A 17128-nucleotide genomic window follows, 5' to 3' on the forward strand; every position below is an offset into this window, starting at 1 on the left:
ACTTCAAGCACCCCTGCCACCATTTTTAAGTGCAGGGACACAGGAGATGTGGTGGCACTTTAATTAGAGTAACTCTCGGTGCTAGATTTAATGTGCATTAAGTCAAGTATGTTAATGTACGTGTAGTCGTGTCTAGTTACTCCCATGTAAATCCAAAATAACATAAGCAAAGCCAGTGATACTGCTTTGGACTAACATAGCAAAGAGGAGAATCTGGTTGCTCAAGATAAAGTTTGAGCGTCTAAAAATACCTGCAAGACATCAATTTAAATAATGAGGAGCATTGCTGAGAGAAGCATAGGGAAGAATATTTCAGACCAATGGTGGGGGAATGTGTAAAGGAACAGTTAGATTTGGCACTAGGAATTTAATTTTAATTCATAAGGACTTGGTCTAAAACTCACTAAAGATGGTTGAAACAAGTGAGTATGTTTCATTCAGCTTTGGATCAGAGATAAATATTAGAATATTTGTCAGAGGCCAGTAATGATACAAAATAACACTAAGTAATCCAGGGTGCATCTACACAAGATACTATGGTGCAGTAGCAATGAACTACTGTACTGTAACTCATTGCTATGGCACCATAGTGTCACTGGGCACAAATTGTGACTGCAATGCTACTGCACAGTAGGATCTAAAAATTACTGTGTGGCGATGGGACTGCACAGTAACACCAGTTGCCGCACAGTCATTTAGTACTTGGTTAAGCAACTACTAAATAACTGCGCAATAACAATTACATAGTCGGCTGCTCGTGTAGGTGTGGCCCCACTGTAGGAGACTTACAGACCTCATAAAAAGATTAGATAGGAACAGTCCTGTAAAATGTATTGGAATCAATGTACTAGAGGAAAAGAAAGATATTTTTCCACCTCTAATGATCCTGTGAATTCTGCTACTGCCATGTTTGAAACATTTATTTGTTTAGAAAGCACTTCATTGGCATTTCAGCTTTCCTTATTTTTACTTCCCTTTTCTAGTTTTGGCTTTAAATTTTTTGCTGACTTTATTTTTTGTTACTTTTAATTTTTGGACTGTCGAGCTTCCTCTAGTTATTGTTACTGAGAAGAAATATCTTGCATTTTGGAAAGGGTTTTACTGGAGTTCTTACAGCTGTCTGCACATAACAACTGCATTAGCTAGAGGAGTAGGAAATAGGATATTAGAAGTTCCTCTTCATATACAATACTGCAATCATTTTAAGTATACTGTCTTCCCCTTTGATTCTCAAGTGATTCTCAAGTAGGGTACCACAGCACTCTGGGGTGCCTTGACATTTTTTCAGGGGTGCTACTCAATGTTAGCAGTGAGCTATATCTGAATATCCCCCAATGTTTGGCAGGCCTGCCCTTAGTACTCTATTCTGATTTTTTTTTTAATTAAGACATTTTACAATGTAACCCATGCCCATACACTAGGCTGGGTGACATGCTTGATTTCAGATCCTCAGGGTGCCAGTAGCCCTGGGAACCTGCCTCAGGCAGTTCTGCTGACTGAGGTGTCCTGTGGAGAGGTGTGTTCCTCACCCTCACTGCCCAAGAATTTACTCCAAGCCCAATAAACACAATGGTTTCTTTATTATGTACAACTATATACAGAAAAGAAATGAATAAGCAAAAGAAGAAAAATATGTACAATCACAATAGTTAATAATAAAACCAACAATTTGAATAAAATTTACAACAGTAACTTTAGCTGAATAATTCCAACCCACTGGGCGGTCACATTTGCATCAAATTACCTCAGTTACATTCACCTGGTTATAATCCTTTAAAACAGATTCCCCCCATAATCCAGATTGATTTCCCTCTGGTTACAATTCCCTTCCCATAACAGTAAATGGCAACACAGCTTTAACTGTGATCCACCACTGGATGGCAGAGGTGAGGCTTCTTCTGCTGCTCCGGGGAAAATAGCCTCCTTAGTCTTTCTTGGTAACTCAGCAAAAACAAGTCTCCAGTCAGCCACTGCAGGTAATAGGCTTTTTTTTTCTTCAGTTTCCTTCTGAAAATACACCTCCTGCAAACAGTAGTGCTTAAGTGTTCCCTCACCCACCCATGCAGTTTTGGGATTCTCACAGTCCGCTCCCTCTCTGGGCTGTCTCTCTCCCCCAGCACCTCCACATGCAGACAGTGAATTCCCTCTGCAGGTCTCTGTTCCTGCAGTATGAGCCTTTCCAGCTCAAACAGCAGATTTCCTTCAGTAGGTCCCTGACCAGGCAGCTGCTCCCAACTAGCTTACCAACTTCTTCCCACTCTTTCCCTGGGTACCCATGTCCCTTATTGCACAGCTCCAACCCGAGTTGGGAATCAGCATCACCTGGGATGACTCAGGCTCTCCTCTATCTTGACATCTGCTCCCCAACGAGCCTCAGCAACTTTCCCTCTGCAGGGGGCAGGGAAGGAGGGGGCTGAGTGTCTGCCCTTCTCTCCAGGCTGGTGTTGCTCTTCTCCAGCTTCTCTGTTCTTCTTTTTCCTCTCTTAGCTTTTTATGGTTCAATAGCAACCAATCGGAGCCCTCAGGTTGCAATGGGAGCTCTGGTCACAGTTCAAATGTTCCAATAAAAAGCATGCCTGTGCACAGCATACAGAGGAACCTTTCTTGCAAAATTCTTAGGCACAGCTCACCCACTCAGACTGCAGCCAAGCAAGGCTTTGCAGCTGTTGCAGCAAAAATTAACTTAAATGGTTATCCAGAATCAACATGGACTACTAATGAACAGGCCACTGGACCAGCCTAGATACTGCGCTTAACTGTGGGAATGACCTACCCTGTGATCCAGTTACTCCTTACCCTTTGACTGGCTTGCCAATGTAGCAAATAAGAATTTCAGATGAGTCTCTACTGTAAGTACATAATGTTACATAATTAGGTTGGCAGGGATACTCACAGGTCTTAGACCCCAATCTTAAGTTTGCACTTCAGATCCATCTCAAGTTTTGATTGCATACTATTACTGACACTTTAATATAATGTGTGCTCTTGTTCCAAAAAGCCAACAACATAGTGGATTATATTAATTGAAGTGTCACTTGCAAATCAAGGGAATTGATTCTTCTGCTCTGTTCGGCACTGGTGAGACCTCATGTGGAATACTGTGTCCAGTTTGGGCTCCCCACTTCAAGAAGGATATGGACAGATTGGAAAGAGTCCAGCAGAAAGTGACAAAATTAGAGGACTAGGAAGCAAGATTTATGAGAAAAGACTGAATTGTCTATGGCTATTTAGTCTGGAGAAGAGAAGGGTGAGGGGGAATTTGATAGTGTTCATACTTGAAGGATGATTATAGTGAGAATGGAGATGGGCTTTTCTTTGTAGGGGAAGGACTGGGGGCAATGGCTTGCAGCAGAGGAAATTATATCAGGGATTAGGAGAAACTTTCTGACTATGAGGATGCTCAAGCATTGGAAAAGGCTGTGCAGAGAAATTGTGGAATCTCCATCCTTGGAAATTTTCAAGAGCAAGTTGGACAAACACTTGGCTGGAATGATTTGGTCTGGGATGCTCCTGCCTTAAACAGGAGGCTGGACTAGATGACTTGATGAGGTCCCTTCCAGACCTTTTTCCTATGATCCTTTTTTATAATAGTTTTATATTGGTTAATTATCTGAGTGTCCTTCGTTTGGGGGTATTTATCTAGTTAGTAGCTCTGTCATATTTTGGTCTCAGTCCCATCATAAAAAGAACTGTGGGACCAGGCAGTGCAAAGCAGACATAACTGGCATGAGGCATGGAGAGCAGCAAAAATGCAGCCAAAACTAAGAACAAAAACAGTACCCCACTTGTAGCTGTACCTTTCTACACTTTCCAAGAATTGAAAAAAAAAATAAAAAATCTGAGAACTTCTCAAAGACTGAAGTCTATAAATGGAGCAGCCTCAGCTAAACATTTGAATTTATGGAGAAGATCCCCAATTGGTATAGCTCTATTGATTTCATTTTGTAGCAGTGAAGGCCCTGATCCCTGATAGCTTCAAGTCTAGGAGTCAGCAACTGAAAACTTTTCAGCACTTTTCAAGGATAAGTTCAGTTTGTTATAATTAGTATTAGCTTAAACTGTTACACCAGAATAATTATTTTTACATGTTCTGAGGCTGCCTGACCAGCTGCATAGGGATTTCAAAGTAATAACCGAAACAAGTTTCTTTTCCCCTGCATCCCCCAAATTTTATTGATATTAAGTAATATAAGAAAGGGCTGAGGCTATCCATTACCGAACTCCTCTACTGAAGGGACATTTAACATTAAATCATGAATAATGTCATCATAAACAGAAAATGGAACTAGTCCTGGGCATATACAACAATATGCAACATTTTAACACAAAGGTTACTACTTTGAGCACTCTGCCAGTATGCGCTTACAGTTTTATGATCTGTGCATGCCCAGAGGAGCACTCTCCTTCTCCTGTTGGGGCTGGGCTTTTGAGCAGAAAGAAATACAGGACTCATGGGGGCCAGAGACAGAAGAGGAGGGAACCTGTCATTGTAGCCTTGCTCACATCCCTGTTTATATTTGACACTGAAACATCATTGGATAAAAAGACGTTATCCTGGGAACTCAGAACTTGTATGGCTTTCCCCCTCTTAGGTGAACACCCTAATTCATCTGAACAGGACATGGGAGGAAAAACACTTCATAAGAGAGTTTAATGTGTAGTGTGAAACAGGGTACCAGTAACAGTACAGCTGTACGCATGCTATATAGTATATAATCAAAGCCTTTGGGTGATATTTGAACCCATATTTTGCTGGCTTTGAGGTGAGCATATTAGCAGTGTGATGAGAAGTCCTATTAGGAAGTGCTTACATATTCAAAGTGAAATATAAAAGAAACTTGGTCATGGAGGTCAGTTAAGAGGGCCCAATAAATGATTTAATGATCAAGGAAGTAACAAAAAAATCTTACAAAACACTGTAATCATTATTATTTACATCACATAGTAGTAATGTAAACTCATAACATGCAACCTAGGCCCCAAGGACCTTGCAATCTAAGATGTCAGTCCTGCAAGACATGTGAATAGTTCTTCCTTCGCGGGATTTGGCTCCTGCGGATTTATTTGTATGAGTTGAGACCACTCGTATAAAGAAGGCCTGAAAAATCAGGAATGAAAACATTGCTAGCTGGAGAATTGTTATTCTGAGGACTTTGTACCCCAATGAAGCACAATTGCATTTTCCAACTGTATCACTAGGTCAGACATGCAGAAGCAGTAGAAGCTCTGAGAAAGGCAGCTGGCACGGAAAGCAGTTAATTGATGACTATTACCATGAAGATATTTGGGGAAAACGGGAGTATTTGTGTTCACATCATCTGTAAAAAAATTGCTAGGAAACGTTCTTAGAAAGCCATCATATTTTCAGTTTTATGGTCCCAATTAGTGGGACTTCTCCCATTGAGTTGAATGGGGAAGGTTGAAGCCATTAATACCCTGCTGTCTTTTCTATCACACAGCCCACATTTGAGGGTTTATTTGCCATGGGACCGAACATTTTCTCACAGATTTATAACCCATATAGGTAGCAGGAAAAGAGTAGGTATATTTTGAAAATTCTTTAAAAAAATCATTTTGCTGAAATTATACCCCCAAATTCTGAAATTGTTCCAGGTTCTGATTAAAACATTAAAAATACTGTCATCGTGAAACTGAAGATGAAGGTGGGGGTGTTTTTGTTGCTGTATTTTTATTTTCTTCTCTTTTCCTGTTTCCCCTTTTTGCTTTTCTTACATGTTTCCATGATGGGGGAAAGGGAGTGGAGTTGCGAGAGGAATGGAGAAGGAGCTGAGGGAAGAATTAAAATAAAAAAATTGAAATTTGACCATAGTTAAAACTAAACAAAAAGAGTTTTCTTGTGGACAATCTGGACAATTTGGGTAGGAAGGGAATGATTTGCCATGAAAAAATGCTAAATAAAATTCTTAAAAAAAAAAAAAGGACATAATTTTAACCATTTCCCATTTCCACATATTAATTTTAATCTGGCAAACCGGGGCTATTTTTTTTACCTTCAGAAGAAAGAGACCAGAATATAGCTATGCTGAGGTGTTTTGGCTTTACAAATGAATTACTTTATTTTCTTATACGTTATCACTATCATTTACAAGGCTGCTTGAAGGATTTAGGTCCCTCATTCCCTTTAAAATTAAAAGGAACTGGACATTTGGATCCCCTAGTCAGCTTTGGAAATCTCAGTGTAATTTATATGAAGTATGTCCCCGAGTATAAGTATATTATAATTATGGTTCAGTAGTAGTAGTACTGCCATACAGCCATACTTTTATGTAGTTCCTTTCATCACAAAGCTTTATAAACAATTTATAGTCCATCATAAAGTCCTTAGGCAGGCACAGCTTCCACTGAAGTCAATAAGTGTTTTGTCCAAATACAGATTATAAAATCAAATTGGATATATATGTTTGTGTATACAAGCTCCCTCTTATAATGAAACTCCCCCTCTGATGCCACACAGTAGCTATTTAACAACCAGCATCAACCCTACACATAGTTTGGGGAGTTAATAAAGTGTATTATATGCAACTGCACAAATAATATATGTGGACATTATGTAAATATTACTCATTAAGTCTGGCTATGAGTTTCCTGTGGAAGTTGTTTTTTTCAGCTGGAAATTGGGGTTTTGATTAAATTAACATTTTGGGGGGAGAGGGGGAGAGGGTCTGCTTCTGGACAGAAAACTTGAACTTTTTGGTGAAAAAGAATTGATACCTGAAGATCAAAATATTTTGTCTAAAAAGATAAACTGTGCATTTGGAAAAGTCAAAACACTTCTTCTCAAAAGCTTCCATTAAGCTAAAGGGGATTGAAAGCCCCAAAATGAGTTTCAGATTTAATCTGACATAAAATCTTGCTCCCTAAGCCATCTCCTTGCCTCATGGAACCAATTGTTCAAGACCCTCCTGTCCTCATCTCCTCTGTGGGCCAAGCCACATCTTGAATGAGGAATTGAATAATTTGGAGATACAGATTTAGACATGAAAGATGACCAATTTTTCCATCCATTTAAGTCAAGTCAGAGTACTGTGCATGTCAAAATGCTGAATATTCTATTCTTTGATCAGAGGTTTTCATTATTTTTCATCTCATCCTTTCATTTTAGATAATTTATCCTTGTATGTACAATATCAACATCTCACCATATTCTTGGTTGCAAATTTGATTTGAAGGTATATTAGAGACCTGGAATACACTTAGAGAAATATTCTTTCATCCATTTCTAGGTTGCAAAGTTTTCTCATTGTCTTTTTGACTGGGGTTGAAGCCATCACCATTCAGTGCTTAAGTCTTGCAGGTCAGGAATCAGTAGATTCTGCTACTATCTGCATACTCCCTTGCAGCTACTTTTCACCATATCATTACAGACATGTTGAGTTATTCCACATGTTGCTTTCCATGCTGAAACAAAAAATTTAATTTGAGAGAAATTATCTCATGATCAGCATTGAACAATTCCATTCACTTTGATTTCATTCATATTGTTCCATTCACACTGAATTACTTTCTCTTCCATATCATATCACTGCCGTCTTCACCACACAGCCATATGTAAACCAAATAAAAGAGACTTTCTAGGGGGCTGGGGCACATGACTTACAAGGAGAAGCTGAGGGAACTGGGCTTATTTAGTCTGGAGAAGAAAAGACTGAGAGGGGATTTAATAGCAGCCTTTAACTACCTGAAGGCGGGGTTGAAAGAGGATAGAGCTGGACTGTTCTCAGTGGTGGCAGGTGACAGAACAAGGAGCAATGGTCTCAAGTTGCAGCAAGGGAAGTTTAGGGCAGATATTAGGAAAAGCTTTCTCGCTAGGTGTGTAGTAAAGCACTGGAACAGGCTACCCAGAGAGGTTATGAAATCTTCATCCTTGGAGGTTTTAAGATCTGGCTAGACAAAGCCTTGGCTGGGATGATCTAGTTGGGGCTGGTTGTGCTTTGAGCAGGGGGTTGGACTAGGTGACCTCCTGAGGTCCCTTCTAACACTCATTTTCTATGATTCTCTGATGTTTAATTTATAATATGCTTTATAAAGAATAGCATCTACCCCAAGTTTCAGGGTTTCTTCCCAAACCCACCAATGTCATTCAGCTCTCCAATCATCTTCACTGGGCTCTGGAACAGGCTCTAGACACTTTTGTCAACCACCTACAGTATATTTGCAGGTAAAGGTAAGGAGAAGTTCCTGCTTCTATAATATGGAAAGAACCAATCAGTGGTGGTAACAAGAAGCTCAGCCATGAGCTGTCTCCTTCACAAGGGCAGTCTCCTTCCTTTTCCATCAGAGGCCCAGGTGAATAAATAGGTCTTCTAAAGTCAAGAAACTAGATATTTTGGAACAAGCAGGTATGTAAGACCCAAAACCCCTCATGGAGGGCACCCTTTTCAGCTGCCCTCTTTCTCCTCTGCTGAATGAATTCCAGGTTGAGGATCTCTTGGTAATGTTGGAGAGGGAGAGAGAGGACTTGTCAGGCAAACAGATCACAAGATATTTAGAGGTTCATCATTTAGAACCAGCTCCTTAAATTCTACCTGGAAATCAGCAGGCAGCTAGTTCAGGTCCTAAGTTACAAGGACATTTGTACATCGCTAGACCTCCATGCTTGGCATTGGCCAGTAGTGTAACTAGGGGTGGGTGAGCAGCCCTAGTTATATCTGATATTGGCCTTGACAAGTGCTGATCTGACTCCAGTTTAAAGCTGAAGTAACTGACTGCAGTGCTCCACAGACTGAGGGAAGGGTTCATCCATCTGTCCTTATGACAAACAATGGACAGTGATAAATGTACAGTCTAAAGACATGATTCTGCCACTCTCACTGTGTGGCTTCTTCCTTTGAAAGCTGTCCTAGTGTTTACAGTACTTGAAGGAGCAGAATTGAACTCTGACTAATACAGGGCAATTCAGAAGGATGCTGGAAACTCAGAGGTATGTTCAACCTTTCAGTCTGTTGTTTTTAATGTCAAAATTGATTACACCATTTGTACATAGATTCATAGATGTTAGGGTCGGAAGGGACCTCAATAGATCATCGAGTCCGACCCCCTGCATAGGCAGGAAAGAGTGCTGGGTCTAGATGACCCCAGCTAGATACTCATCTAACCTCCTCTTGAAGACCCCCAGGGTAGGGGAGAGCACCACCTCCCTTGGGAGCCCATTCCAGACCTTGGCCACTCTGACTGTGAAGAAGTTCTTCCTAATGTCCAATCTAAATCTGCTCTCTGCTAGCTTATGGCCATTATTTCTTGTAACCCCCAGGGGTGCCTTGGTGAGTAAAGCCTCACCAATTCCCTTCTGTGCCCCCATGATGAACTTATAGGCAGCCACAAGGTTGCCTCTCAGCCTTCTCTTGCAGAGGCTAACATGAATGGGCTTTGGAGAGAAAGATTAATCCTGTTGCAATACCAGAATTTGGCCATAACTAACAGCCTGCAAACCTTTGTGGGCCAGGGAATCTAAAATCAGACCCGGAGCTGATTCTACAAATGAATGGCCTCTGCTGTATAAAAGGAAATAATATCACCACAGATTTCCTCTTGCCAAGCCCAGAAATACTGGAAATCTTAATTGTGAATTTTGCTGCTCAAAGCCAAGACTCTGAATACAGAGTTAATCCAATTCTGTCAGACTGGATGTTTCTAGGAATCTAACACATTGTCTCACCTGCCTGTTCTTGAACTTCAGTAGGCTGGTAAAATGTAGAATTTTCTTCTTCAAGAAAACCAATATGCAGTTCACAGGGAGAAAGAGGAATGCAATGAAGTAAACTGCAAATAAAAGAATTCAGCTATTTTAACAACTGTCTTGATGGTAAAAAGGAACATTTTCCCCACACAAAACAGGCATCTCCACAGCACAGTAAGGGTGATCTTCAAATTCCAAAATCAAACCAAGCTTAGGTTTGCACCTCAATCCCTTCCTTATTCACAGGAGCAACTCTTCCATGAGCAGTCTCCTTGTCTTGGGCCTCCTTGAGTTAATAAACAGGCTTGAGATTTTTTTAAATGTTAATACTATGTATTTCACATGTGCACTAAAAATAATTAGCAGTGACATTATTAGCACGATGATTATTGGAATCATGTGGAGAGTGCTGATGTGCTGCCAGAGTTTTAACAAGTGATTATTTCCAACAATTTTCTACCTCAATTTATGATACTGGCCACAGTTTTTTCACAAGATGCTATTCCTTTCCCTAGCCTCCCTCCAGCCCAACCCATCAGCTCCACCCTTGCAGGCTCAAAATCCTCATTCCTTTCACCTTCCTTTCACCCTTGACCCTGCACCTTGTGATCTACCATAGAATCGTATGGCTGGAAGGGGACTTGAGGGGCATTTGGTACAACCCCCTATGCTTTCTCCATTCCTCAACATGATATTGCTCTATCTAGAATCTTTTTTTTGCAGTAGCATCTGAGGCCTCTTTGGATCTCGGCAGAGGTAGACAAGTCACTCTGGGAATGTTGGTGGCTCTTGCAGAGCTGGTTTCTCCTGATTTCTGGAGGTCTCTGATACCTAGTTTGAAGGGATGGAGGAGAGGAGAATGTAGTGAAGAGAGAGACAATCACCTGCCTGGTAGGTTAAGGAGTAAGAAGCCAAGCTGCTTCCCAGTACCAGCTCAATGGACTCTAGGCTAGAGTTTGGCAGGCAGGTCAGCACTGGTGCAGAAAAAAGCTCTAATGGACTAATTACTCCATTCATAAAAAAAGGAACATGGCATTTGTTCCTCTCCTCCTCTGCTTTGGGGACTGTAGGACTTGCTACCATGCATGGGAATGGAAATTATGGGGATTTTGTGGTGAGTCTCCTGTCTTCACCCAGAAATACTTACAAGGGGTGGAAGAAAGAAGCCTTCCCTTGCAGCAACTGCTGTGGATGCTACAATGCTGGGTGAGATCAGGCCCTGATCCAGCAAAGCGGTTAAGCACATGCCTAACTTTAAGCAGATGAGTAAACCATTGAAGTCAATGGGGCTTCCATCTGTTTGAATTTAAGCCAGTTTTTAAGTGTGTCTCTAATGTCAAAGAGCATTTGTACCCATGTTTGCACCACAGCGCCCCTTTTAAAAGTGCCTGGCACTGTGCTGCATGCATTTGTATAAATGGTGAAATGCACATCAGTGCTCAGAAAATGGAGATGGCACACTTTTGAACTAAAACACATTGAAGGTGTTTTAGTTCAAAAGTGCACTGCTGCCATTTTCTCAGTGCTAGCATGCATGTTGCCATTTATACAAATGTATATGATGCAGCACCGGGTACATCAGCTCGTGTTCAAGCAGACAAATGTATGTGTATAAATTACTCTAATGGCATTAGGGAATGAACACTTTAACAAGCAAATAGCTTTAGGCCTTTGGGTTGGTTGCAAATAACAGTTTCTTGTTATCTTCTGGCAATATGTTAGCAATATCCATAAATATCAGAGCCCTGAGTACAGTTCTGGACAAATGAATCTGGGAAAAGTTATCAAGATGGTTGTTTTGCTTGAAGTGGGGAGATGGGAAGATGTCTAAGTCATCCAATCCACCTATTATGAAAGTAAGAAACAGTGCTTTTTCCTTTCAATGGTTATGCTTGGGTTACACCAGGAAATTTTTTTCAAGGGTTTCTTTGCAAATAAAATGACTAGGGACTTAAATTAAACCCCTTCCCCCCCCCTGCAAGAATACCTTTTCAACATCTGGGGTCTTAGGAGAGGACCCATAAGCACTCCTGCAACTTGTAAATAGCAGTTAGTCCAACTATGAACATTCATAGTTTAGATACACCAGATTTACTCAAATACAAGATAAGGTTTTTTTCCCCCAATCAGTATTGGGGGGGGGAGGGGGAGAATCTGCTCATCTTATATTCACATGCAAGGAAACCTCATTAAAAACATTGTCTGTCATTAAACTGCTGCCAAAAGCATTATATGGTCCCACTAGGGGGAATGCGTTACTGGGCCTGGTATTGGCAACGGGGGATGATATGGTACGGGACCTACAGATTGGTAGTCACCTGGGGGACAGTGATCACCAAATAATAGAATTCACCATAAGACGTCAAGTGGGTAAGGTAACTAGTAGTGTGAGGTTTGACCTAGAAACTACTATGCAAAGCCTAAGCAAAAGTGAATGTTATGTGACGAATGCCCATCTGCAATGATAAGGAGCAGACAGTCTTAGATAGAGGAGGTTTGAAAACAAAAGCAGAATCAGAAGCACTGGGACAAAGAGCTCATTAAAATACTAAAAATCACACCCCTAGGTGGGGAAGAAATATGCTAATGAAACATATTTGTATGTTAATGAGATACATAGCTAAAACACAGGTATAGAGACATGCTCAGTAAAGAACTCCTTGCGTCACTCCTTTATAGCCAATTAGCAAACAAGGATGCTTATGAAGATTCAAACCCTTGTATATAAGGGGCTTAGTATTGCATATCTGGTGTGCTTGTTCGGTGAGATTATTCCGCTTGCACCTTTTATTGCTAGCAATAAATCTTCTTTATACTTTCACCCCTGGTATCTTTATTGGCCTTTGCATACCGGGCACGAACCCAGACTTGAGCTGGAGCCTAACAGTAGGGTGAAAGTGCTAGACTTTAGGAAACCTGATTTCAATGAACTCAGGTGATTAGTCAAGGACGCACTGCAGAGTAGGAGTTTTGAAGAGATGGGAGCCCAGGAAGGGTGGCTGTGCCTTAAGGAAATGATCATTCGGGCACAGAGGGAGACGATCCCAATGCGAGGAAAAAGAGGGAAAGGGGCCAGGAGGCTTCCTTGGCTGACCAGAGAAATCCAGGGCAGCCTGCGGACTAAAAGGGGAGCATATAAAAAGTGGAAATGGGGAGAGATTACCAAAGAGGAGTATACCTCCTTTGCTCGCACTTGTAGGGAGGCAGTTAGACAGGCCAAAGCTACCATGGAGCTGAGGATGGCATCCCAAGTTAAGGATAACAAAAAATTGTTTTTTAGATATATAGGGAGTAAAAGGAAGGCCCAGGGTGGAATAGGACCCCTACTAAATGGGCAGAAGCAATTGGTGACGGACAGGGGGGACAAGGCTGAACTCCTCAATGAGTTCTTTGCCTCAGTGTTCCTAAGTGAGGGGCAGGACAAGGCTCTCACTGGGATTGTAGAGAGGCAGCAGCAAGGCACCAGACTGCCATGCGTAGATTCTGAGATGGTACAGAGTCACTTGGAGGAACTGGATGCCTTTAAGTCGGCAGGCCCGGATGAGCTCCATCTGAGGGTACTGAAGGCACTGGCTGATGTCATTGCACAGCCACTGGCAGAAATATTTGAACACTCGTGGCGCACGGGCCAGGTCCCGGAGGACTGGAAAAGGGCCAATGTGGTCCCCATTTTCAAGAAGAGGAGGAAGGAGGACCCAGGCAACTATAGGCCAGTCAGTCTCACCTCCATCCTAGGCAAAGTCTTCGAAAAAATTATCAAGGCTCACATTTGCGAGAGCCCAGCAGGAAAAATTATGCTGAGGGGGAACCAGCACGGGTTCGTAGCAGGTAGATCATGCCTGACTAATCTAGTCTCTTTTTATGACCAGGTTACAAAACGCCTGGACGCAGGAGTAGGGGTTGATGTCATATACTTAGGCTTCAGGAAGGCCTTCGATACGGTATCCCATCCCATACTGGTAAACAAGTTAAGAGGCTGTGACTTGGATGACTACATGAACCGATGGGTGACAAATTGGCTAGAGGGTCGCACCCAGAGAGTCATAGTGGATGGGTCAGTATCGACCTGGAAGGGTGTGGGCAGTGGGGTCCCACCGGGCTCAGTCCTTGGACCAATACTCTTCAATATCTTCATCAGCGACTTGGACGAGGGAGTGAAATGTACTCTGTCCAAGTTTGCGGATGACACAAAACTGTGGGGAGAAGTGGACACGCCGGAGGGAAGGGAACAACTACAAGCAGACCTGGACAGGTTGGACATGTGGGCAGAAAACAACAGAATGCAATTCAACAAGGAGAAATGCAAAGTACTGCACCTAGGGAGGAAAAATGTCCAGCATACCTACTGCCTAGGGAATGACCTGCTGGGTGGCACGGAAGTGGAAAGGGATCTTGGAGTCCTAGTGGACTCCAAGATGAACATGAGTCAGCAGTGTGACGAAGCCATCAGAAAAGCTAATGGCACTTGTCACAAAGCACGGAGGTGCCCTGTTCCTAGAGAGGGGAAAAGTGCCAGGGAAAGAGCCTTAGCAAGGAGTAAGGAGCCCAGCTGGGGGTTGCCAGGGCAACCAGGAGGTCAGCTGAGTGAAAGGGGCAGGGCCTGGCTCCTATATAAATCAGTATTAGGAGGCCAGAGGCAGTTCCCTGCCAGCAGCCAGAGAGGCAGGAGCTCCCTAAGCCAGGATGCGAGGAGAAGCCTAACTGCAGGTACAGCTTGACCTGAGTTGAGCAATGTTGTTTTAGCCAGGTGGCTTTAAGTTATGTTATAGCCTAGGGGCTTGTGTTTTGCTTTGTCGTTGTTATAACTGGTGGTTTGGGTGAGGCTATAAGGGGATGGAGGAGGCCTCATAGGGGACTCACAGTGGAGTGTGAGGACCCCAGCCCCAGAGAGGGGTGTTTGAGAAGCCCCAGGGTGGGCGTGGCGAGCCCAGAGAGGGGGCACTGTTGAGACGCCCTAGTGTGGGTGTGGCGAGCCCCAGAGAGGGGGCCCTATTAAGAAGCCCTAGTGTGGGCGTGGAGAACCCCAGAGAAAGGGGGCACTATTGCGAAGCCCCAGTATGGGCACGGAGAGTCCCAGGAAAGGGTCACATTATTGAGGAGCCCCAGTGTGGGCAAAGAGGGCCCCAGGAAGGGGCCGCATTATTGAGGAGCCCCAGTGTGGGGTGCGGAAGACCCCAGAGCGGGGGCCGCATTGTAGATGAGGCCTGGAGAAGAGGGCACAGAGTGAGATAGGGCTGGGGAGAGCCCTAGCACCGGAAGGAGCGTGTATCCAAAGAAAGAGGGCCCAGAGAGACCAAGAAGGGGCCAGATAGTGATAGAGCTGAGACAACGGCTATTCCATCAGCGAGGTGTGGACTGCAGTGTAGGGGAGGAAACGGAGCCGCAGATAGCGCCCCCTAGCAACGGGGCAGTACAATGGCAGCCTCCTGCTAATTAACATCAATTAATTAATTAACAGCAAGGCATGGCAGGCGAGAAGGTGGGCGGTTGCCTCAGGAACAGGTGTGCGGGCCACATTTTAGCTCGGCCCAGAACGGCTACCTGTTACAGCACTTTATCATGCATCAGCAGATGCATGATGAACTGATCCAAGGAGGTGATACTTCCCCTCTATCGGGCGCTGGTCAGACCGCAGTTGGAATATTGCGTGCAGTTTTGGGCACCACACTTCAAGAGGGATGTGGATAACCTGGAGAGGGTCCAGAGAAGGGCCACTCATATGGTTAAGGGCTTGCAGGCCAAGTCCTGTGAGGAGAGACTGGGGCACCTGGACCTCTTCAGCCTCCGCAAGAGAAAGTTGAGAGGCGACCTTGTGGCTGCCTATAAGTTCATCACAGGGGCACAGAAGGAAATTGGTGAGGTTTTATTCACCAAGGTGCCCCTGGGGGTTACAAGAAATAATGGCCAGAAGCTAGCAGAGACCAGATTTAGACTAGACATTAGGAAGAACTTCTTCACGGTTCGAGTGGCCAAGGTCTGGAATGGGCTCCCAAGGGAGGTGGTGCTCTCCCCTACCCTGGAGGTCTTCAAGAGGAGGTTAGATGAGCATCTAGATGGGGTCATCTGAACCCAGCACTCTTTCCTGCCTATGCAGGGGGTCGGACTCAATGATCTATTGAGATCCCTTCCGGCCTCTATGAATCTATATGATCAGTAATGGAAACCAACTATGAAGATTAAATGCAGCCAACATGAGTATGATTATAAAACACATGGCCCATATTGAGTAAACATACTGTTGGGAACCAGCCAGAAGGATAGGTTAGTTCAGCACATGTAAATAACATATAGTGAAGTCCATTGCACTCATTCCTGCTTAGTGCCAACTCTTTTTTAAGTCATGGTAAGCCACTACATTGAATACATCTTTACTTCCTCTTCACTATCACAACTGAACAGTGTCTTTCTTTCCCATTTCCAATCATCCCTGTTTCCTTACTGGCCGTAAGCGTTTGGCAAACATCACCAAGTGGGTTCCCAAACACTTCACCCAGAATTCCTCTGTCACCCCCTTCCCTCCCCCCCCAAACCTGGTCCATATGATTAGTATGGCCCTACCCTTCATTAGGTGGGGCCAGACCAGGTTGCCCTTTGCCTCATATGGATATACATTTTTGGAGGATCCCAGGACTCATGCTAAGAACACCCTGTTCCAGTCATGAGTGTGGGGCTAATTAGTACATGGATCATTTTTAGGGGGAGGGGATATCTGGAGTACACACACACACTGAGCAATGCTAAACTGTGGGGTCACCATGGCTTGCAATGCTGTTGACTCTATTGGGAGCCAGCCCAGTAAACTCTACAGTAATGCATTTTGGCTTTAGACTAATATCATGCCTATTTTATACTGCTAATAAGTAGGTATAAAAGTGCTGCTCAAAAACATGTTTATGCTAAAATTTGCAGCAGTTTCAAAAAGGTAAAATACCTGGATGAATTAAGCCTGTCTACCTTCTAGCAATTTGCCTATAAAATTTTCTCCTTACTTCCATGTGCTTAGGGAGGGCAGGTTCTGACAATAGGGGAAGGGAGGAAAGACCTGAAGGGAGAAGTTGCAGGGAGATGTAGGGTAAATGGGCTACCTGATCCCCCAGATTTATTTTTTCCTGCTGTAGCAGTGGGAGGGGAGAAGATTCAAGGCAAACCTCCAATAATTGGTTTCTATACCTGGACAATTATAAGAAATTTATAAAGTTTCCATATATAGAATGTAATTATTGGGGAATCATTTTATACTTGAGTAAATACTATTGAATTCTCTCAAAACTTCAATTAGCACACATTTTGTATTCTAAAACAATTCCCATTCTAACATGGGTGATGAACTCTATACCTCTGTCTTACCATAAATTTAGTTAATTCTCTGCACAATAAAATAGGAGATAAAGCTCTTCTTCAGATAAAGGCCTCATCCCATAAGCTGGCAAG

General features: G+C 43.1%; 1 protein-coding gene across 1 annotated transcript in view; it reads right to left on the reverse strand.

The window, feature by feature from the left end:
• Positions 1–4855: 4855 nt before the first annotated feature.
• LOC109286503 (uncharacterized) overlaps positions 4856–17128 on the reverse strand; it is a 34195-nt gene continuing 21922 nt past the window's right edge. Inside the window, exons 3-4 of the mRNA XM_019500852.2 lie at positions 9677–9780; positions 4856–7419 (exon numbers count right to left, since the gene is read on the reverse strand). Coding sequence (XP_019356397.1) covers positions 7396–7419; positions 9677–9780 — 128 coding nt within the window. The 3' untranslated portion in view covers positions 4856–7395. The remainder of the gene's footprint in view (positions 7420–9676; positions 9781–17128) is intronic.

Source organism: Alligator mississippiensis, chromosome 1 (assembly GCF_030867095.1).
Source record: "Alligator mississippiensis isolate rAllMis1 chromosome 1, rAllMis1, whole genome shotgun sequence".
In the NCBI taxonomy this organism is placed as follows: Eukaryota; Metazoa; Chordata; order Crocodylia; family Alligatoridae; genus Alligator; species Alligator mississippiensis.